At 40.1% G+C, this 25103-nt stretch overlaps 1 protein-coding gene across 1 annotated transcript in view; it reads right to left on the minus strand.

Moving 5' to 3' along the window:
* Positions 1 to 583: 583 nt before the first annotated feature.
* Positions 584 to 25103, minus strand: part of LOC128949760 (type II inositol 3,4-bisphosphate 4-phosphatase-like) — an 88316-nt gene continuing 63796 nt past the window's right edge. The window contains exons 14-15 of the mRNA XM_054294619.1: positions 23680 to 23834; positions 584 to 791 (exon numbers count right to left, since the gene is read on the minus strand). Of these exons, the coding sequence (XP_054150594.1) occupies positions 617 to 791; positions 23680 to 23834 (330 nt within the window). The 3' untranslated portion in view covers positions 584 to 616. The remainder of the gene's footprint in view (positions 792 to 23679; positions 23835 to 25103) is intronic.

The following is a 25103-nucleotide window of genomic DNA, read 5'->3' on the forward strand; positions in this document are numbered from 1 at the left end:
GGACTTTGTTAAAAAGAATATAAAAGTGTACTGAAAGCAAAAGCAACTAAAGCAACAATTACAAACAGGCTAATTTCATTACAAAACAGAACTTAGTATATTCTATTTACTCTACAGAAAAGGGTTAGTTGTAGCAAAGTAATAATAATTTATTAAACGAAAACAATCCCGTCAGCTAGTTACAATGAAAAAACACAACGGAAGGTAAGTCTCACAAACCATTGCCCTGCCATATTTGTCTAGGGGTTAGTTTGTGTTGTGCAAATTTTTATTTTATTTTTTTTTTTTTTGGTCAGACTAATTACTCTGGAAAGAGGGATTCAAGCATTCAGGATTCCACAACTTCTATACAGTGACAGCATTGTAAGTGGGCTTTCTTTGCGCTAATTACAGTGGGAAAGTTTTACCATGAACAGAAAGAGCAAATCAATTCACTCAATGCATAGTATACTTCTCGGAGTTCAGAAAAAAAGAATGAAAACACAGTACATTTCAGACATGGGAATCTTAAAGATGAATCCTTGGGGTCTGAGACTGTAGAAATATTACAACATGATTCTTTTTTCTAGAGTTAGTTCGTTGCTGTTTGTAGAAAAGAAAGGAACACAAGTAAAGTTTATTGATATTTGGCTAATAGCAAAGCAAGACTTAAAATAAGCCACACAACCAGCAGGTGTGAGCTGACAAGCAGCAAGGCGACAGGATAGAAGTGTCGAGCAGTTGGCTTGTTATCAGTTAGACAGCCTGTTTCGGGATCATCCGAGTCAGTCAGTGCTCCCTGGGTCTGTCTGCTGTTAAACAGGGAAGTTAGGAACAGATAGAACAGCATTTCAGCAGCAAAGAAAGCCAACACGCAGGCATTTTGACAAAATGAAAGTACAGAGCCATTTTGAGGAAATAGATTTATCTAAGTACTTCCAGTATAACTTTTGTGTTCTACAGCTGACACAGGAAGCACCATCACTGGGCGGCTACTAGCATACTAATGCTACTAGGTGCCTTGGAGTAGTATTCACAAGTGAACATTAAATCACTTCCACAATGAACTACACCATCACTAAAATCAACACACACACTGAACAGAAATGAAATAAGGAGGTTGAAAAAAAAAGTTAAGGAAGCAAAGAAAAAAAGATCATGAGTACGTCATAATGCAACACTGAACAAATGATGTCTCCATGGTGCTCACAGGCTTTTCAGTCCTGCTTCAGTATCTATTAGGAAGTTTATTGGCAGAAATGAAAAGGCCACACACTAACAGCTATTCTAAAATAGTATTAAATGATGGTAAACTGACTTCAAAAATTCATCACTGCTGGTGACTCAAAGTCCATAGCAGTTCTTTTTATTCAAAGGCTCGCACCTGCATTCCTGTAAGTAAATCACCTTGTATCTTTATCAGTCAACACAGGGAGGAGCTAATCTACTTAGAAGGAAGTTCTACTGAATCACGCTGGATTGTGTGGTCCTTGTCCTACCAGAGCAACAGGGACACTTCCACTGCCAGGCTTGCCTTTTGTATTCTTGACAGATTCTCTGTAAGTACAATTACTCACACTGCAACCACACTTCTTCAATTCCTCTGAAGCTTACTTGCATACACTCAGGAGTCCTGTTTATAGACTTCCTTTGGGCAGCAAGGACTGGCAAGATTTTTTTTTTTTTCTATTTACTATGAATATCCTGTGATGAAAAGATAACTTGCCATTTTTTAATGTGGACTTGAGAATATCCAAATATATCAGATGACAATGCAGTGCCCTTTCAGAAGGACAGGTCACAAGTATGCTCTTGCTTTCAAGAGAGAAAAAGCTGGCAGACATTATCTTTACTGTCCCACAGCTGCAAGTAAGATGAAGAGGATACTCTGAAAACAGCAGCAGCCACATCACCTTACAGAAAGCCTGCCTTCTGACTCGTGTGTTAAAGGGCAGTGCTACATTTCCTAAGCTTGGATAGCAAGAGAGGTGCAAGAGCTGCGTTTGCAGGTGGAACCCTAGGCAAGGGGGGGTTGATCAAAACCTTTCCTTGCCCAATTTCTCTTTTGAACAAGCCTTCCATAATAAGTTCTTAGTCTTAGTCTTTGCTTTGAACTTCAGTCTGTATGTTACACTAATAAAGGGATCAATACATACTATTTTGAATAGCAAAATAAGAGATAAAAAAATAAAACCCCTGCTATTTTCATCTAGGTCAAAGTAATTGCTGGTGGCAGGGTGTTTGCTGCTTTTGTTCTACAGATCTCAAGTGTCCATGGATGGAACTTGGGCAGAACTGAGACTTTGCTGTAGACATTATCTCAGAAACTATCAAGAAATTAAGCTGATTGCATGGTTTATTGGCCTTGTCAGCACTGAAATAAGTAATTCTGTGTTTCTCTATCAGACTGCTCCAGCTATGCCTCTGTCCTAGGGCCCACCTACAGAACTGCCTTCCTCTTCTGCTCACAGTGACATTACTATTTGTGATCAGCTGGGAGGACTAACTTTATTGTTCCCAGTTAAGGTTGTCCTCCATTATGTATTTCTATATACTTTTTTAAGAACCTGCTGCTTGCTGGTTTTCCTTTTCTTTTTTTAATCTCCACAGCATCCCACAGGTTTGTCCCTTTGACCCTGTCCCCTTACTCCCTTCCAACTCCTCAAGGTGAGCCTGCAGGTTTCAGCTTACTCCCCTTATGCCCACAACTCATGAGAAGTCCAGCTCAACCCTCCCAGTCCCATCTCTTCCTTCCCAGTCACAGAGTCCGGGTGATTTTTGTTTGCCCTGCATCCCTTCCATCACAGACATCACGTGTGCTCCTATGCACACACCAAACTTTTTTCTTCTGGAGAAATCCATCTGGGCAGCAGTGAAGTTGAGCATTCAGTAGGGTGCACAGCCACTGCATTAATCAGATTGATTGTTTACACCAATCTGGAGAGCCCTGGCTTTGCACACCAATGGTTCATTCCAAGCAGGCTGAGTCACACACTTGCAGGTTGTTCCTACAGGGATGAACCCTCCTGCTTCTGTGGTGTGCCTTGCTCTGTTGGACTCCACATCTCAACAGTGTCTGGCTTTCATCTGCACTGCTACAAGTCACATTAGCTTCAGTGAGATTTATGCGGGAGTAATGATGGAAATACAGATAAAAGCCATTTGTTCTCTTTTTTTTTTTTTTTTTTCAACAGAAAAGCCTACAGTACATTTGTTCTTTGATATGCTGAAAAGAATGATCGGTGTCTTTTAACATAAAAAGTTTATCTTCCCCCCAGGAAAGCAACCGTGAACAGCTGATGCACAGGCACTCTCTTCCACAAATTAGTCACATCATTCAATGCATGATTCAATAAGATGTCCCCAAAATAGAGCAAGAGGATCCAAGTCCATTATTAGCTTCCTAAGAACAAGCTGAGCAGAATAGCTACGCATGCTTTTAATTGAGGAGGAATATTTGATCAGGGTCAGATGCCTTGCTATAGCGTGTGCCAACATTTCTCAGTGCAGTGCAGTGACAGTGCCTTCCAACACACCCCAAAGTGTCCTCTGCAGTGACTATTGAACAAAGCAAAGACCTACACCCAGCTGTCAGCACCATAACATTGCTTCCCCTGGCTCACCCCACCCTGGAGGAGTTTCACTGCAAACAGCAGAAATCCCACTAGTGCCCTGTCAGCTGGATTCATGTGGCTTCTGACTGACAGCACAACCAGAACAGAGCGCTAAGGGTGCTACATGCTCAGGTGTGAAGGTACAGCCATAGTTTCAGACGTTATCTCCATCACAAATTGAACTTTAAATGCAAAAGGAAGGAAGAAAACTTGAAAAATAACCAGCAAGTTTCTATTTTACAAATAATTTAAACAGAAGTAGTGAAACCACCTAAGTTCGCAACATCTGGAGTCATGAACACCCCACTAACCTATCATACAATTTTTATTCATTTACTCTCAAATTGTTCATTTGAGACCTCCGGCACAGCACAAACACATTGTAGCAGCCAAGGGTTCTGTAAGTTAATGACAATATAACCATTTCAGCCTGCCTTCTATCTCATTTGATGTTTTATCATCCTAAACTCCTGTTAGGAGTTGCTACATGCTTATCAAATGAGGCAAAGGCAAAACAGCAGGTATTTTTTGTTCTTTTCAAATTCAGCTGATAAATTATTTGGACCTCAAAGTAGTGAAGCAGAGATGATGAAAATGGTGTGAGGAAAAAGCCTCTCAAGTCCTTAAGAGAGTCAAGCACACACATGAGGGCACATTCTGGCTTTCGATTCTCAGTCACACTGATGTCCCTGAGCAACGTTTTTGGAGGAGATGATTTTCACATTTTGGGATGTATGCTTCTTTTTTGGAACTTTTCCAGCTACAGTTATTAGAAACGTTGAACTCTTCTACACGATTTCTTCAGGTGGAATAAACAGGCAGCTTTCTATTAACAGGTGTCCCACGTGCTAGTGGTGACTACCGTTTGAATTCATGTCCTACTGCACTTGTACTTTATGGGAATTTCCCTTTTTTTTTTTGTAGACAGATTCAAGCAAGGTTTTTCTGGTCCTGATGTGTTTTTCTTCTTAAACTTCGGTGCTGACACAGAAAATAGCAAAAGTAAGTTGCTTCTCTAGAGTGCCATCTGGTAATAGTAGAGACATTTCTTCAAATAGAAAGGATGGCTAACAGTTCTCAGTCTTACACAATTTTGATAACTTACCTATTCCTTTTATTTCAAGACAGTCAAGTTCATAAGCAGCTTTCAAGAAGCAGCTTCTCTTAAGAAGTTTTTGGAACGAAAGCATCCTAATTTCTACATGATACATGTTACTGGGATTGACTGAAACACTTCAGAGAATAATCACCTGTATCAATGTACAGCACTACAGTTCAAGAAGGCAGCCTTAACTTTTTCAAAGAGAAAATGTGGGATCCTTGTGAACATCTCCTAGCCATTACCAAGCTGCTGCACTAGCACATCTAGAAGAATAAAACATCATGCAGAAGGAAATAAACAGGTATCAGCCTAGTCCTGAAGGATTTCAGTATCAGAGCAGAACTCAGATAAAACATATAAAGGAATATCGGGAAACAAAATTTTATTTTGAAATATGAAGTTGATGCAATAAACCTCCAACAATTTTTAAGAACAAAAAATGGTTCTGCACTGTTTCAAAATGGAAGCTAAGGGAGGGGAATCAGCAGAGACATCTTTTGTATCAATGATCTTTAAAATTATTCTTTTTCTGATACGCATTTAATAACTTAAATTTTTTCCCTCAAATCCACATGGCACTAAATAAAGTAGAAGATGCTAGAAATCAATTTTTGCTGCTTACATGATCCTATAATCTCAGCTCAAAACAACGAGAATTGCTGAAACTGATAAGCAGTCTTAGATCCAAGAATACTGAGAAATTCAGTCAGTGATTTAGGAAGCTGCTATTTAAACATACACAAAAACCCCAGACTGTTTATCAAATCTGTTTTATCAAATTGTCACACTAAACTCCCTCCTCCTGTTTTAACCTTTTGTAATGCAAGTTTTTCCCTACTCTTGTTGCTAGAATAGAAATCCTCTATTTCCCCACTCCTTTCTTCTCTCCTTGCTTGGTTATAACACACAACTTTTCTAATGCAATATTTAGGAAATAGAAAGGAAAGTAGATCATACAATATGAGGCTTGACCACTGAGTTGGACCATGCAGCAGATTCATGGTGCAGTCATGATGATAGGACACCTAGATCTTGAAAATCAGCTATTGTGAAGTAACTGTGGGGTTTGGGCTCAAAACCATTACGGAGTTTCAGTCTGTACAGAGCTAAAAATTCAATTTTGAGGAGGTGGTCAGAGACAGCAAGCTACTGGAGGCTCAGTGCTGGACAGGGTACAGGTTTTCAGCACTATTATGAACAGGCCTTAACAGTTCAGTACAGAGCAAGAGATTAATAAAGAAACCCTCTTGCAGCAATATTTAATAACAGGCAAGGAGACACTTGGTCCCACAGCCACACAACCACATCCGGGAAAACCCTGTTGTCTTATGTGCTGACATGGACAGGGATCCTTTGGAAGGAATGCTGAAGTCAAAACTCAATTTACACAGTTGCTCTTTTGCTCTGCTGTGTATGTGTTCTCCTTGAAGTCAAAATAATTATAAATGTGCAAATTTATGACCTATTTTATCAGCTTAGCTGTGTTTGGATTTCCCAGAGCAAGTGAAAGAGGCACACACCCTGCACTGCAGGCAACAAAACAGCACAACTCACTCCAGCTTTGGGCCATGGAAACATCTCCCGAATTGCTGGTTCACACAGAGCAACACCCCTATATTTGTCTATGTTTACTTTTTAACATACAATTAACTCCAAAGAATAGACGGGAAAAGGGCAGTTTCAAGCTTGATATCTAATATGCATAAAACATGCTACTGGGTAATATACATCTCTACCAGTGTTCATCTTAGCACTTTAGAAATCTCTGCTGATTGCAGAAGAATTAATATTTTCCTTTTTGACTGATACAGAATGCCTTCAAGAATGGTTTTCCCTCAATGTTAAAGAGTATCTATGTGGTAAAAAAGTAACATTGACAAACTTATTATAGTGAAAATACAAGAAACATTAAGAAAAAATTCCAGTTAGAATCACAATTTTTGTCACTGGTGCATTTAGGACACCTCCATTAGCAGGCTAAATTCACCCTCAGCATCTGAACAGCAAAGCCAAGTTGACTTTCTGTGCCTGTGTCCCTTAATCTGCCAAAATGGACAGCAGATGCTGCCCCATGGGCACAGTATCCTGGTCATGCCAACTCCCAAAGTGCCCTGGAATCACTTGAGAGCACACTTAATCTGCCAAAACTGCATCCGGAAACATTTAATAATTTCACTGTATAAAATGACTGAGATCATGTTCTAGCATCTGTCCCCAGAGGTTTTCAATTTACAGCTGTGGCCAGAAGCTTCAAGTCCTGCAAAGTCATTGTGGTGACTGTGTGAGAGATTAGCTTCAGAACTGGAAAGTGATGGGTTTGCAGAGGAGATTCTTCTTTACCTGTCGAGACAGCAGAGCAGTTTCTGAAACATGATTTTCACCTCTACTGTACTCCAAGGAAAGGATTTGCTATTTCATTCTGCTTTTTACTGATAGTCCTCTGTAGTATTACACATCAATTTTACAAAGGTTTCTCTGTCTATCAAAAAGTATGGTTCTAATAATCTTCCTAGACACTCTTCTATAAAGTATTAGGATTACATGTGTATGGGAATTTCTCAGGTCAAAGTTGCGAAATCTTTCCTGACAAATTTCTCTTACAAGGTGTCAAATTCAGTCTAATGTACGACCAACACTAAAGCCAATGTGGTCTGCATCTCTGTGCAGGAAAACAACCAAGCAAAACCCCACGGGTTTGACATTCACTTGAGCTCTGAACAGATCCAACATTTCCCTTCCGTAAGGGTAGGGCACTGGCATAATTGGTTAGCAAGTCACACTTGTTTCCAGACTGTTTCTGTCACAGCAAGAGAGTTTTACTGAAGATGTAGTTATACATTTAGCTCACATAGCACAGTGAAACATAAATCCATGATAAATTCTTTCATATGTCTAATCAGGTTTAAATACTTTCTGTTGGCCATGAAAATAAATCTTTGTGAGTCATCCCTTTTCTTTTGGCAAAAATTTTTTAGTCTTTTTCCCCATGCTGAGGACAAAGTAGCAAAGCTGATTTAAGAGGCAGAAAGGGCTTCCTACACTAGTTAACAGACACGTGTGAAAGATGAAGCTTAAAATCTGTTATTCATTTCGAGATGTCCAAATCTATGGGTAGGATGACAGAATTAAGGTCAGAGAACTGCTGGTGTAAACAGAACATCATTTAATCTATGTTGCATCCCTAATTTAGGTATTTTAAGGGAGGAGGGTGCTGAACAGAAGGAATTCTAAATTTGAATGTTGTGACTTGCTGGGTTTTCACTTTGAGATATATGAAAGGAGGAATGCAACTGCTTTTCATTAATGACACCAAGAGACATAGTCTCTTCATGGGATTAACCAAAGTGTGAGTCATAAACTGCAGACAACTGCTAGTCTCTAAATAATTCAGCTAAATAATGTCAGTTCATTAAAAAAACTTTCACCTAACACACTGATACATTTTTTAAAAACCACAAAGCCAGTTTGAGATTTTATCTGTTCTGATCCCAGCTGTTCTTTCAGCAGCACACAGTCTGGGGGTATATTTATACAAGGTGAATTTGTGCACATATAGATTCCCCAGCCACAAAGAAAAATGCATCTAAATCTGATTTTAGCTGCCACCAGGAAAAAAAATGCAGCCCTGTTTTGGTTAGGTAGGGAGCTAACCAAAACAACCTATCCAAAAAATGCATAGGCTGGGATGCACACTGCAGCAACCTGAAAATTGTGTCCCAACATTACTACCAATAAACCATCTTCTCCTCTCTTCAGCAGGTAGATTGTTAGAGAACTTTGGAAAATGCAAGGAAAACTCCATTTGAATCAGAAACACACAATTTTTCCATGTACTTCCTTCAGGGCAAATGACAAGGCTGGATAAAATTCTAATTTAAATGCCTTGAATGCATTTGTCATCTTTTCTGTTAATAGGTACAATGTGGAGACTTAGAGAAATAAACCTTTCTATGAGAAATTAGGAGTGAATGTAATTCTTTCATCTTACTTGTTTTGTTTCAGTATCTTTTTAGAAGATGGCTGAAATTTTGGAGTCTGTTCTTCACTCAAGTACCAAGGAGGAGAACTGAAACTGAAATCTTTTAAACAATATTGAATACAAGCATTTTCTCTTTGGTTGTTAAGCTGCATTTGTAAGGAAATCTTTATTTGAATGCTACTGCAGATTTGTTAAGAAGTTCATTGTATCTCACAAAGACAATATTAGCACAGATTCACTTTTAAGCAAAAATAACACTGCACTGAAAGGGAGAATAAAGAGATGAAAGCCCATACTATTTTTCCCCCAGTATCAAGAAAAAAAAAAAGACTTTCAGAAGATTTGAGATCACTAAAGACTAAAAATTCAATAAGCCATTTATTTACCTTCTGCATTCCTAAATCTTTGCTGGCAGAAAGGAGTAAATAATTTATAACACAGGTGCAAATACCTTCCTCTCTGCAATAACACTACATTTTTCTCACTGTTACAAAGAGCTGAAGGACGTGGTTTTGCTCAGTGCAGTAACAGTAATTGTCAGTTTGCCAAAGATCAAAGACGCAGTTCTCAGGATAAGCTCTATGAACTATGCTCAAGACTCCCTGAGCTCAAGAGGAGTTCACTGCACTGTCAGCAGCACTTAACCATGAGCTAAGTCTCTGACAGATGAAAAAAATGGCCATTTATTTCCTGACCTGGACTGAACTATCAGATACATATGAAGTTTCTTATAAAGTCAGTCTTTCCTGCGTTGCAGACTGTGTTCCCTCAAGCGCATGACCAGTGGTGCTGAAACATTATCACCAGAGTTTAAACTACAATGCCTTGGGACCTTCTACAGAACCTGCCAATTCCTGAAACTTTGGAGTCTCTGGGTTTGAGATATTTTAAGTATGAATGTTCCCAAGCACATGTTTAGCAAGCCACATATGCAACTGCCAAGCAGAACAGCAATGGGGCTTTCCACATTTGGTGGCAATTGCAATCACGGGGAAAAGAGGGTGTTTTCCTGTGAGAAATCCAAAACATTAAAAAAAAAAAAAAAGGAACCATCCAAGATTTTGTGGGAAACATTCATCCATTATTATTTTCTTCTGAAGAAGCAGCATGCCAATAGCAATGTTGGAGTATTCCTTCCTTCCTTCCTTCCCCAGGATGGGACACAGAAGGTAGCAAGTGGGTACAAATGTCTCACTGGGATGGTGGAGAGTGACCTTTGTCTGCAGTGCATTTTCCTACTCTATTATATGCACTGCTTATTATGTGCACTGGAAGGAAAACAGCTCAAGGTACATTTCAGAGTTTCATCATCTCACGGTGCTCCGACTTTAGCTAAACACTGCTCCAATTTTCCAGAAAAACCCTGTATTTTGAAATAACTACAAAATATTAGACTACACAGATTGAGGTTGTGCTGGAGGCAATGCCAGTGCCTCTGATTTTACACTCTCTTTATAAGAATACAGTTCTCAACTATATTCTTATACGTATATAAGATTACATTCTTATTACATTTGTATTACATTCATATATTCTGGTATGCTTATGTTTCTGGCCATGCCTTCTTCAGTCACTAGGAAAACCAATAACACTTATTCATATGCTTCAGGTGTTTGGATCAAATAAATATGAGCCAGAGGCCAGGTGTTCATACAGAAAAACCTACAGTGCAGCCAAAAAGCACACAGGTTGTTAATGAGAAACATTTCATCCTCTCCAAATGCCTGTAATGTCAGGCCTTAAGGAATTCCGCTTTCTTTTCAATTTCTAATAAATGCTAATGTCCTTCAATTATATTGCAACTCACTCCACATTAACCTCATTAGGAATAATGCTGCCTTTCCAGGTGAGTGAGGGATGTCAGCACTCACAGTCCTCTCTAGCACTTGCTCGTGGCCAGGGGACTACGAAAAAGGGCAGCCACCCTCCAAAAACATCTGAGCAGGCTGATTCTGTCCCTGGTTTTTAGATAATCCTGAGCTTCTATGTCTGTTGGACAGCACTTACAGGCTTCTGGTAACTAAACAATTTCGGTTTGGTTATTTTTTAAAGATCTCAACAATTCTTATAGCTTTATTCTCAATTACCCTTTATTAAAAACTTATTATCAGTTAACATCATCTTGTCAGAGCCTGGTTTACACATGGAAATTAGTCCACTTGTCCCTTTTTATTAATATTCAATTCTGTGTTAAATGCACTATTAATGTACAGCTACTGATAGCTTAAATAAAATCTATAAAACACAAAAGCTGCAATTAAACAGCAAAAGCAATTTTAAAAAAATTATCTTTGCAGAGCTACAGGCATCTCTTGTTATCTCATTAATGTACACATGGGACAGGGCTTGTGCTCTCTTTGTTGTTCATAATATCCTTGCTACTCTCTTAGAACACTGGAGTTGGTTAAAGCAAGCACTCTGGATTCCTTGAACTATTTCCTTTGCTTTTCCTGCTTGCATGAATAGCTAATGATGGCAGATATGAGATTCAAATAAAGCTAAAGATATGTGAGTGCAGGCCAGCAGCTGCACTTGTCAGACAAGAAGGCTCATCAATGCAGACAGAGTATTTTGATGTATGAAATAATAAATGACATTTTCCCATGTATGGTGCACAGTAATGAAGCACATGCAGAACACTACAGAATATGAGAAATATTATAATCCTCCCCAAGATGGAATTGCTCACAGATAATGGAAATTTCAATGGAAAAGTAATGGGTTTAGATTTGACCAATAATGTTCTCTCGAGTGCAGAGGAATTCAACAACCGAAGAAGCAACAGACAACCTGAGGGCAAGGAAAGAGCTCTCTACCAAACACTTGCTTCCATAAACAGGACATACTTTATTTAGAAAGCTTCCTCACCCTCCCATTCATTCAAATTATTAGCTGCATATTTTTATTAAGGAACACTGATTATAAGTTCTTTTTCAAAAATAAACACATCAAATCACAATGGTAGAAAAACTAGAGCAACATCTAACGAAATACTGAAAAAGTGTTCTTCAGTATAGAAGTATAACTTCTGCACATGTATCTACTCAAAATGGCTAAATATCTGCAGAATTTGTAATGTTGCTGAAGTTATGCAAGCTAAAGTAACTTTGTCTGGAAGAGTTATCAAATAAAGTTTTTCTATGAAAATAAACAAGAATTTAGCATAAGGGCACTATAACTACATCACTTGATGGCTACTGCTCTCTATGTAAACAAGGAAAGTACCAAAGTGGACTTCTACCCTTATTGCAAAGCATGCAGTAGTTATCATATGAATTGAGCAAACAAGCAGCCTCTATCTTGTAGCAGCTAAAGTTTAAAGAGTAACTTAACAGTACACATTTCGTTTCTTACCCATTTCTTCTTTCTAATAACTCCTGGCTTCCTTGACCTCATGATAATAAATAAATTAGTGTCTAGTGACAAGCATATGTTTAAAAGCCCATCAGGTTCTGATGTCAGCAAAATTTTCCTCAAGCTAAGTTTTGCCCTCATACCTTTATTTCACCTTCAGGTATTTACCATGACAACTACAGAATACACTTCTGAGACCTGATCCAACTCCTTTAAAAGGCAACATTCCCTAACCATGAGTGGCAAGTCTTTGGGTGCCAAATTTAACAGCCCAGGCTTCCTCTAGTTCTACAGAGCATCCCCAGGATGATTCAGGGCCCCTAAATCAGGCTACTAACCATCCTCCCCAGGACAGTATTGGGAACCTGAGTCCTTAGCTGGGATACAATAGCTATCTAAAGTTTTATGATAGAAATAGCTTGATTATAAGTGTTGCACTGAATTCAGTGGTCTTTGGAAATAACTTCTCCAATGCCAATCGCCCAAATGTTTTTTCCCTCTTATCTTCAAAGAGCTTCATAATCTCCAGTCCATACTTGCACTGCCACTGTATCCCCTAAAATATGAAGCTCACAAGCCTAGATTTTATCTCCAGCACCATAAACATAGTCAAACATGATGGATAACAACATAAACTTTCAAGCTCACTTGACGACAGAGTACTTTTGAAGGACAGACTTGATTTTTGTCTGTAGTGTAAATAAAAGAAAAACCAAGAGATTTATGAGCCAGGAATTGTCAGGTTTGGGCTACATTATGATGTGGTACAGAACATTAGGCTTTGCAACAAGATGAAATGTATTATTTCTCTTTTGGCATTCCATACCCAATGGAGTATGGATAGCGAGCTTCAAGTTTTTATTTTTGCCATATAAGATCATTTGACTTTTTCCACTCCATTGTAGTATATTTTTAATTTAATAAAACTTATAATTAAAAAACCCCTTCTAGTTTATTCAAGGATTACAATTCAGAGGGGGTTCATTTAATTCCAATAGTTTTAACATCTGTGGTTTAAGTTGCAGAAAGCTTCAAAAGTAGCTATTGAAGTAATGTATTGCTTCATTTACAAAGGAAATTGGATGCCTAATGCATTTTGTGGTGCAATAATAACGAAGCTGCAGTATTTGCATAAAGCAGCCCACAGTAGTACCAGGTGTAGGTCCTGTCTGAAGAAAGGCTTTTAGACTTTTCCTAGCCCAGTGTGGACACATTATTCCATCGGGTTACACATTAGCATAGAGTTTTGCTTTCCAAATGGCTTTGATTGGTCTGATCAGAGGATCAGCCTCTTCATCTCAACAACCTATTATTTGCTACAAGGATCTCATCCTGATAATCATGAGCCATACTTCTTCTGGGTATGAATTTATGTAGACCTAATTCAAACCTAGGAGGTGAACTCCAAACGGTGTTACCGTATTCGCTGCAACAACAAGCAAAGCAGAAAATGTCAGGGTTTAATCTGCTCAAGAGAGAAACACTCTCAGAAGAGAACTATGTCTCAAAAATATCTGTCTTGTGTTTGAACATCTGTGTAAGCATGCAGGAGGTAATCTGTACTAAGTTCAAGTTCATTACCACCTCATTGCAAGTTTTTCAGATTGGAATTAAGTTAAGACTGAAATGAGGTTTTTTTAATCCCTATTGTGCTGCACCAAAGAAGATGCTTTGTGATAGCAGGAAGAACGATTGCCTTTAGGATAGAAAATATAAAATTTGAGATACATCTGTCACAAAAAGATTTTTAAATAGTCTGCTAAGCCTACAAATACTTTTCTACACTACTGTACCCAGCATTGTCTTGCCAGTGAATACCCTTGGTGTAAAAGTAAGAAAATGTGTCTGATTTGAAAAATGTTACTGCACTCAAGTTTCTCTGAAAACCAAGAACAAGAGCTTGATCACATTGTATGAAATGCCTACATTTTCCTAGAGCTTCTATCCCACCAAAATTTTCATTTACAAACAAAGATCATCACATGAAGACAATAAATCTGGCAGCACATCTTGGGCTCCTTGCACGGCACAGGAGAGAAAATAAACAGCATCATAGTCGTCTGATATGTGCCAAATTACTTGAAAAATAAATTCAAAAAGCGTCTTCACATGGCAAATGAACGTCAAACTAACTTTAATGTGGTTATCTACAAATTTGCTGATAATATCACTGTGATAGCAAATTTTTACAGAGAAAGGTGACATAGGGAGCAGCCTTCTCCCTGAGGCTACCACACAGCAGGAAAGCCAGAGAGGATTTTATTCAGGATGATATTGAGGGAAGATTATCCATCAGCACTCAAAAGCTTAAACACCAGTTCAGCAGTGTCCAGAAGGCAGAGAGCCTTGAATTGTGCAGCCAGCATTGCTGCATTTGCTATGTCAGCATGAACCCAAGTAGCAAGGAGGAGTGTGAAAACAGAATTAGTACTATGCAGAAAAGTGAATGTCAGTAAGGTAATGAACATTATTTACAAGCTTTGCTATTGCACACTCAAGTACAGCAACAGGACTCTTATTTAAAGCAAAACAGTCTATGAGAAGAGGCCCTTTTAAAGAAAAAGTAGATTCAAATGAAATTTCAAACAAAGGAAGGACTATGATGTCATAAAGGACTTGGCACCTCTGTACTAGTTTTCTCCCACTTTAAAATTGAAAGAGATCCAAGAGCATTTCTTTCTCTTGCCCTTTGGTTGTCAATTATAAGCTTTTTAAATCAAAAAACATTTGACTTTAAAAAGTGCAAGTGGAATAAATACTCAAACCAGTTATAGCCAATATTATCAAAGCAGTCTCTTGTGGATTTTAAGAATAATTTAATGGATCTTTGAGAATGAGATATTGTTGTAGCTGCTTGCCTCTGCCTGATGCTACTTTGATCACTTCAAAACCAGCCAATAATGCCTCTGCCACAGTGCCAGTTTACCCATTTTCATTTGCTTTCCTGAGGCTTTCAATGTAACAACCATTTAGGAGAAATAAACTTAGAACAGAGACCATGCCAGTCTTGGTTAAACACCATGAGCTAAAACCCTAAAGAAACCAAACCAAAACCATATGAAAAACACTCCACAACAAACTACTCTGGACCCTCACATATTTTACTTACTACACACCACAAGGCAGTTTGTTGGAAGCTGCAAACCTTTCTGAGCTGATTACTTTGTATTCTGTAGATGCTCTGCTATCAACAGTTATGAAAGAATTATAAAGGAATTTAAATTAAAAAACCACCAACTTTGGAACGATGGTTGCAAATCAAATATAAAAGCCAACACTATTTTGACAGGAATTATGTATTTTCATCAGATTTTCAGTTCACCCAGGACACAAACTATTAACCAGATGATCCTACAACGGGGTTTTATAAAATACATGACTGTGTGATCAGATTGCACCTCAGTCTTTTCAATGTTTCAGTAATCTAAACAAGTTCCTCAAATCGGAAAAATGCTGAGTGGAGAGGGGCTGAAGAGTAAATATATATATTTTTTAAAGTCAGGTGTATCTCAGTGATCTATTGCAGATAATATGATGCCTTTTTAGCCTGTCTTTCTCTAGAAGCAAAGGGCACATGCTAGCTCTCGGTGTGAGGGGAAGGAACAGCAATGTGTACATATCCTCTTTGGGCACAAGGACTGAGTTCAGCTAAACTGAAATGTGGGATAAGAAGGCTCACACATTACAGTGTTCCCACAAGGGTAAGGAGACGTGCAGCCAAGGGGAGGCTGTAGCATGAAATTAAAGCTGATGATACATCAGAAAACCCATAGGATGAATGAGAGGGACAGAAAGGAAGGTTTCTTATCTATGTACTACACAACAATTTCACGGAGCAGTAAGTGAAGTTCCTGAGCAGCACACACAGAGGCATTGTCTCCCTCAGCAAGAGGCAACCTAACAAAAGAGGCTGGTTCACATACCAAAGGATGTCATCCCTTAACAGAAGAGAGAGGGAGCAGTGATTCCCTTCCCACGCGCTGATCTCCGTGGTCTAAGGGACTGTAGATCTTGGCTAAGCCTTGTCTGGAATCACAAGACTCTGCAGAGGCAGAAACGCGCTCTGGCACCTTCCTGGGGCATTAGGAGCATCTCCAACAGAGCAGAAAAGCCAAGGGCTTTTCCCACTGCTGGAAGACAACACACACATGGCAACTTGCAGGCTGGGGAGAGGAGACAGGCTGGCAGGGAAGTAAACCCAGACCAGGGCACGGGAACAGCACTGCAGATGCACAGCCAAACCAGTGCCCAGGGATTGTGGCATTAGGGGTTTGGTTAGACCCACAGGACAACTGCAGCACCACTAAGTCCCAGGGCTGCAGAAACTACTTTAACTGTTCTATCATTAGGAGTCAGCTGTGGAGCGGGCTGTGCACTTTGGCAGGACTCCAACATTTCCTTTGCATTAACTTCCTTACAAACATGTGCTTTCTATTCATACAAATTATAGCAGAGACCTCCACTACTAAGAATGCAAATTCCCCAAACTATCTCCCAGCTTTATCTCTGGATGATCTAGAGAATAGGATAGCAATATAATACTGCTGTCTCCATTCCTGGGTTTAGTTCCAGCTGACTGCAGACAACATCATGAAAGTAGGAAATACATAATAGGTACATAATGATCCAAATGGAAACTCCTCTGGTCACTGCACTGCAAACAGCTACCAGGACTTGTATTGCAGGTTAATACTGAGAAACAACTTGTTGCTGCCAGGGATTCCAGTGAAAGGTCACCAGTGGCTGCTGTAATGGTAAGGACACGCTTACAAAATGTCACTCACCAAACCAGAGCTGCCACAGAAAGCAACAAGTAGAAACTACTGCTAAAACTAAGCTGAGAAAAGCCACTGTCAGAAGAGTTTCTATAAAAATACCACACACTAAGATGTTACTGCAAGAGAGTAAGAAACAGGGAAATGCTCATTGGAAAAAGAAAAAGCAGCAGGCTGAAGGGAGAAAACCCCCATACATCAAAGACAGTTCCTCAAATTATGGTTATAAAATACGGGGGCTGATGATGACACACAATTACATCTCTCCTTTTATTTTGGTATCCAATATGATTTTAGCTTCCTTCCCTAAAGAACCTGAGATAGAAAAATTCAGATCCAGTGTCTGAAGCTGAATAGGACCCTAATTATTTGAAAGCACAATTGTATAACAGAATGTGCCTGGTCACCTTATGAATGCATCATAATAAAAAATGGAAAAAGATAATGTGGAGATTGAATGCTGAATTCTCTCATGTCATGTACATCTTAAGCACTAAGCTAGCCCCCAGAGATGGTGGCTGGCCCTGAGCCAGTGTTCCATCCCAAAGGATGGGACTCAGGGAAAAAAAACCTGAAACCAGGCTGCTGGACAAGAAAAGATGATTATCTGAGCCAGAGAGCATTCCTACAATAGGAAACTAAGTTTATGAAGGGATCAAGGGAGTCTAAAATGAGAGGAAAGATAAACCTAGAAATGTATTTAGCTGCTTCCTTTACAAGGCAGCCAGAGCTATAGCCTGACACTCCGTCACCTTTCTCCTGAAGGAATGCAGGATCTGCTATCACAAAACCACCTTGTCTGGAAGAGCAGCTGGTTGCTTCATCCTTGTGTGCCCCCTCCCACCTTTGGACAGTCTGTAGGTTGCTGGGACTGCAGACAGGAAGTTATGAGCCCTCCCTGTCCAAGTTATATCACTCTGAGAAGAACACTGGTTTAGAGGCCAGTAACTTCTAGAAGAAATTTCATGTTTGATAGCTTTAACTCGCTGTTGTATGCTACTACTGCCCTCTTACTCTCATTTCCTGCTTCTTTCTTATCTACATTTTAGACTTGGCAGTGTTGTTCTTCCTGAGATTTAGCTGAACATGGCCAAAGCCATGGTAATTCAGCTGTAGGAACTGGATTTTCAATAGATAATGAACATGCATACAGGACTTTTCCCACACACTCTTCCAGGAAATCTTAATCAAAGTGAAATATAACAGGAAGAAACCTGGTATTACTCAGTCTGGTGATTATAAACATCTGGTTGTTGATTTCTGCTAAGACCGAGTTTTTCATGGAAGCTCTTAATAAGCAATAAAGCACTAGATGAATGAGAAAATTAATGAAGTTTTCCATAAGCAACTAGAAAAACCTCAAAAGTGAACACCAAACAATATTTTACAATAATCTAACTACTTGCATGCTAGCTTTGTCTAATCACAACAGGTGAATTAACTTTTAGAAAACAAGATGGATGGCAGTTCAAAGCACCAAAACTGGACCTTACTGTTACTTAATGCCCAGGCTCCTATCAGCACATCAGGTGATGCAAATCATCTACAGCTTCCACCTCCAAATAGAGATGTTAAGTTTCTAAAGAGCCATAGAATGATGTAAAAATCTATACTGGAAGTCAGGCTTGCCTTTCGAAAGTTTTGTTTGCACTGTGCTTATACTTCTAAAAGAAAAAAGAAAAGGTGGTGGAGGTCAGATATTCCTCCTCCTCAACTCACTCATTTTTAATGTCCTCAAACAGCTCTTTAAAAAAGGAGATATTTTCTTTATAATTGGCTCATCAAAAGCCCAATACTTGTTGTCCAGATCATTCATTCTTTGAACTCGTGCTTCAGGGAGATTTTTGATAGGCACTTTATCTAAGACACCCTGAAATATCCTTAACCGTTTCAAGTGGAAACAGTGTGTGCCACACTGAGTCAAATTTTGTATTCAATGTCAGAAACACGTGACAGGTGTTGTGCCCAGCTCAGAACGATGATAAGGCTGACAGCATGGAGGATTCACCATAGACAGTGGATTTGTCATGGCCTTTGTTACTGCTTTGAGGCTTTATTGGAAACATGCCCAATGACAGGAGATCCTGAGGTTATTCATGACCCACAGCCTCCAAAAGGGATCCTGTCACTGAAACAATAAAGCTAAATAGAGTCAGAAAAGAAATAAATTTTAAAAAGGGAAAAAAATCTATTTTTTTTTACAGAGCTACTTCATTATGCATTGCCCACCAGTCCATCCTCCCTTAACAGCAGTCAGCTCTAAAGACCAAAAAAATAGAACCATGTGACAGATACTGCAATGAACTCAGGTAAACCAGTTTTGTGCCTCTCTGTCTCTTGGAATAGACTTAACACTGAATGATAGGAAACATTCAGGTATGGGTGAAGGGAAAAATAAGAATATTGATGCCTGCAAAAAGAGACTTGGAAGTGGCAGAGACATTATAAACAGGGTTTTAATACGATGTGAATTACAAGCACTTGATACAGAGGGGATGATATATTGATTTTCCTCATTCTGAACTATGCCTGTCACTAAGATCAATGGAAGTCACAAACCTATATCAAGGAAATTATAATATGTGGAATTATTTATAGAATGGCTGCTCCAGGTACACATCAATTGCAGCATCATAATGGCCCGACTTATGACTGAGGACAAAGCCATCTATTACATATTGTAAATGAGAAAGTGTGCATTGCCATCATTGCTTCATTTTCCACATTTTTCATAAGTGAAAGGAAGAACTAATAGAAGCATTCTTGTACAGCCTTTTTTTATAAAGAAGCAACAAACATTGTAGAGTTTATCACTAAACGACAACAATTCCACTTACAAACTAAGTCATTAAAAGAACAGCTACAGGCAGTATTTTCCAAAACAGAGTTATGCAATGTACACCAAGGCAAATACGCTGAAACTTTGGGAATCACTTCTGGATTGCTCAAAATTCTGGGCACCCTGAAGAAGCTGAAAAGCAGCAGCACACAGGAGGGCAGCATCTCCAAGCTGCTGGTGGCAAGGAAGCATGAACCTGTAAACGCATGCTTCCTTTTTCCACTGCAAAAGCTCTGTCACCACTGGCAGACAAAGAAAAAGTCTAATGGCTACACAGGCACCTTTATAATTTTCATATCTCAAAATTATGGCATTTCCAATAAAGTCTGCTTTTGAATCACCATTTACTTCTACAGTTCACTTAGTTTCACAGCAGTCTCTACCTCCCACTGTTAACTCTTAAAAGAAGCCTTTCAAAGGTCAACCCAAACTGTTAGGATTCTAGATGGTAAAACTGAATTTTTCATGTCTACTTGTTCTTCTGAAAGGCATAAAAGCAATTTGTGGCAATCAGCACAAAGGGATTTGATTGACAAACTTTAACAAAGTGATCTAGAGAAGATTCATTGGGAAAAAAACTGCTAAAATTGCAAATTAAATGGCAAATAGTTTTTCTCTGTCTGCCCTTGAAGGAAAATAGGTTCTCTTCTTAGACGTGAAAATTTTGAATTCGGGAGGGAAAAAGAGGAATTTGGCTGGGTTTTTTTTGTATTTTATTTTTAAACCTCTAGTATTGTGTTAGACTGATAGCAACCAGCATAGTTAGAAGATTTATTTCTTTACTATCCTGATGGTGCAAATTATTTTGTATGCTACTGCCACTACTGCAAAGCCTTTGCTTTAGTCCTCAGACAATCCTATTACCCAAGTCAAAGTAACTCATTTTTCACCTACTTTAATTCAGTTCTGAAATTCATATACAGGGCAAGAGCAGGATAAAGCTTTTGTCTGTTTGAAAGTACAGCATAACTGATAGATTTTACATTTTTGTAATGGTGCTTCAACCTCATATACCCATTTGCTTGTTTAATTTTTAAGTATTATTCTGATTTTTTTGCCTTTACAACATTCTTCTGTGACTTCAAATTACTGTTGCCTGCAAATATAACTAATGTGTTAATCTTCTCAACTTTCAAATCACTCACATGACATAAACCCACTCAAAACCATTTATATTTTGATCTACAAAAACCTACTACATTTTTTTACTAACAAGTTCAGGTTTTTTAAAATTATATTTATGTCTGTGAAAATTTTCCAATCTCCTACTCTACTCAAAGCTATTCTAACATTATGGCGATTTTATGTAATTAAATTATTTTCCTGTCTGGTAACTTACTGTAGTTTACATACTTTTGTATTTATTGGAGACATACCAGAAAAAAAAAAAAAAGCATTTGAAATGCCAAAAAACAAAATTTAACACAGAAAACTCAGAATTCATTAATGATAAAATATGTAGTTATGAAAGACTGCACAAAACTCATTCACTCACTGAATCACTACAGAGACTGAGGGATTTATGCAAGGTGCAATACATCCAAAACAATACAGCTCAGTTCAACACACCACATCTCACTGCATTAGTAGCACTTGTCAACTAAACCTACAGCTAAGCCATCTCAGCTCATTTACTCTTTATAAAATTACCTTTTCTCTTCAGAGCAGCTATCTTTGCCAAAGGACAAAGGGTTTATGTGGGCAAACCTACAGTATTAGTCTACACATTAAGCACCTATTCTGGCAATAATAAATATGAAGGTCCAGAATTACCCATTACAGACCGTAAACATGCTTGTTTACTTATTAGGATCTTTATAAAGCCACCATACAAACAATTTGTGTTTAAGAAAAGTCCAAGATATGATTCAGTTACTTCTTTGCAGGCTGACCAAAATATTTTCTATTAGTTTTGCAGTGACCTTTGTTATATGTTATTCTAGTGTCGGGGATACACATTTTAAAACTCCTCTTGACAATGTGATTAGAACTGTTACTATATGATTAAAACTATATGATTAAGCTCATTAAAACCAATGATGAAAGTTTCTTTAGATAATCTAGCATGTGGATTAATTTTATGATTGACATTTGTTTGCTCAAGAAGGTTTTTTTATTCATCAAAGACTCAGGTAATGAAAAATCTTTACATCTTTTAATTACACATTCCTGATAATATCAGCCTCAATTTCTGCATAGTTGCAATTTAGAATAAAACATGTTTTAATTCACTTCTTCTAAAGCGCAGTAAAGATTTCATCAGGTATTAGTGGCAAACACCACCAGTCCAAACCTACTTGGATGTTTCTTTTCAATAACGTGACTAGTAAGAATTGCCATGCGTAACAAATTTTTCTTTTGCTTTCTCTGTGTTTGTGTAGATGTCGAACAAAAAATTTAATGACTGCGCAAATGGTTTTTAAAATACCCTCAAAATTGAAAGATAACTTTTTTTAAAAGCAACTGCTGCTCAGACTACTGCTCATATTCTACACTCGGTGAGCTGACCCTTGCAAGATTTCACATATCTGTCTCACAAACTGTTAATGACAGATAAAACACACCGCTGCAAAGAGCCTGCCCTGAGGTGACCCAGCAGCAGTCAGGCTGCTGCTCAGGCAGGCCTGGGCTCTGCTGGGCACTCAGAACCAGCCTCAGACCCTGTGCAGGCAGGCCTGGGCTCTGCTGGGCACTCAGAACCAGCCTCAGACCCTGTGCAGGCAGGCCTGGGCTCTGCTGGGCACTCAGAACCAGCCTGGGCTCTGCTGGGCACTCAGAACCAGCCTCAGACCCTGTGCAGGCAGGCCTGGGCTCTGCTGGGCCCTCAGAACCAGTCTCAGACCCTGTGTGCCCGTGGCCCTGGGCTCTGCTGGGCACTCAGCACCAGTCTGGGCTCTGCTGGGCACTCAGAACCAGCCTCAGACCCTGTGTGCCCGTGGCCCTGGGCACTCAGAACCAGCCTGGGCTCTGCTGGGCACTCAGCACCAGCCTGGGCTCTGCTGGGCACTCAGAACCAGCCTCAGACCCTGTGTGCCCGTGGCCCTGGGCTCTGCTGGGCACTCAGCACCAGTCTGGGCTCTGCTGGGCACTCAGAACCAGCCTCAGACCCTGTGTGCCCGTGGCCCTGGGCACTCAGAACCAGCCTGGGCTCTGCTGGGCACTCAGCACCAGCCTGGGCTCTGCTGGGCCCTCAGAACCAGCCTCAGACCCTGTGTGCCCGTGGCCCTGGGCTCTGCTGGGCACTCGGCACCAGTCTGGGCTCTGCTGGGCACTCAGAACCAGCCTCAGACCCTGTGTGCCCGTGGCCCTGGGCACTCAGAACCAGCCTGGGCTCTGCTGGGCACTCAGCACCAGCCTGGGCTCTGCTGGGCACTCAGAACCAGCCTCAGACCCTGTGTGCCCGTGGCCCTGGGCTCTGCTGGGCACTCAGCACCAGTCTGGGCTCTGCTGGGCACTCAGAACCAGCCTCAGACCCTGTGTGCCCATGGCCCTGGGCACTCAGAACCAGCCTGGGCTCTGCTGGGCACTCAGCACCAGCCTGGGCTCTGCTGGGCACTCAGAACCAGCCTCAGACCCTGTGTGCCCGTGGCCCTGGGCTCTGCTGGGCACTCAGCACCAGCCTGGGCTCTGCTAGGCACTCAGAACCAGCCTCAGACCCTGTGCAGGCAGGCCTGGGCTCTACTGGGCCCTCAGAACCAGCCTCAGACCCTGTGTGCCCGTGGCCCTGGGCTCTGCTGGGCACTCAGCACCAGCCTGGGCTCTGCTGGGCACTCAAAACCAGCCTGGGCTCTGCTGGGCACTCAGAACCACCCTCAGACCCTGTGTGCCCGTGGCCCTGGGCTCTGCTGGGCACTCAGAACCAGCCTCAGGCTCTGCTGGGCACTCAGAACCACCCTCAGACCCTGTGTGCCCGTGGCCCTGGGCTCTGCTGGGCACTCAGAACCTGCCTCAGGCTCTGCTGGGCCCTCAGAACCAGCCTCAGGCCCTGTTCGCTGGCAGCCCTGGCCTGGCTCAGAGTTCCATGGAGCCCCACGTACCTCCTCATGCAATCCAGCGCCCGGATGAAGAAGTCTTTGTGCAGCTGGTGCTCGTCCCTCAGGATGGAGCACTGCTCCAGCGTCACTGACATGGATGTCCTGTCTTTGGCACTCTTGCAGCAGGTGAAGCGCACTCCGTTCAGCTTGCGGCAAATCTGAAACACGGGCAGGCCCCACAGGTCAGCCCTTCCTTCCTACCAGGCTGCGCAGCCCTACAGCTCTGCAAGCCCAGCGAGGGCTTCCAGACAGCTACAGCACTTCTCAAGAAGAAAACATCTTCTGGAAGTTAGTACCAGTACACTGAATTCCTGAATTTGACATGGGACTTTCATAACTATAAAAGAAACAGTTCCTTCACCGTTTCCTCACTGAATGCAGCAGCTGCCCTGTTCAATGAAAGCTAAATTGTCTGAATATCTGATGAATGAAGATATGGTGAGTCTTAACTCACAAACATGAATGTAGCAGACTAACTTCTTGTGAAGGTATGGAGTCAGACACATCTAACTTACATAGTTTTTATTTTCAACAGGTGAACTGTTCAATGTATGGCTCACAATTAATAAAGTTTAACAAATTGCTGCCATGGATTGTCTACTTTCACTTATACTTTGAAAAAGTTATAACACATAAAGGAAACATGACATTTTGGAGGATGATTCCTCCTCTTAGGAATCAATCTGTGGTTGTATCATTCCATTAGTTTATACTATGGTTTCAAATGATATTTTACTAGAAAAAGAAAAATTGAAGGAGAGCTTCTGTGCCCAAATCTACCATTTCCCAGATATAACCTGTCCTGAGAAAAGGTAATACTTTGCTTACACCTATCCCTGGGGAATCACAGGTGTAATGGTACAAAACCTCAAAATGTTTGTGAGAATGCAGCAAGGCAATAAACTACAGCAGGAATCACAAAAAGAAACTTCCCGCATTGGCTATCATGGGAGAGCTCGCAGGATGAACTGGAACATGAACTGAAACATGACCAGTGTCAGTCCAGCAAATAAGTGTTTCTTCATCTAATGCTAATTGCATTCTTAGAAATTCTATTAAACAATAAATACTATTAAATTCTATAAAAATCAGAAAATACTTAGAGCCTTTAAGTTCTTTGTGATACCATGGTGAGGACAATCTCAAAAGTTTAATTTAGGGAACCAATTAAGGGAATCTTACTTAGAATCCAAAGAGGTACAGGATAGTGAAGGAGAACCTATGAGTGTTTCTTCCATCATATAATTGAAAATTTTAAAAGTTAAATCTGTTTAAAAATTTGAACAGTTGCACTGGGATTTAAAACAAGTACTATATGATAATCTGCTTAAATAATTATGTGAAAGAACTGTTTCATTGAAGAGATTAATTCTCTTTGCACTAGTATCTTTGGAAGCCCCCGATTCATTGGGGCTATTCGATGTGAA

This window comes from Melozone crissalis, unplaced genomic scaffold (assembly GCF_028551555.1).
Source record: "Melozone crissalis strain CALT ecotype California unplaced genomic scaffold, PUWL_Pcris_2 ptg000280l_1, whole genome shotgun sequence".
Lineage (NCBI taxonomy): Eukaryota > Metazoa > Chordata > Aves > Passeriformes > Passerellidae > Melozone > Melozone crissalis.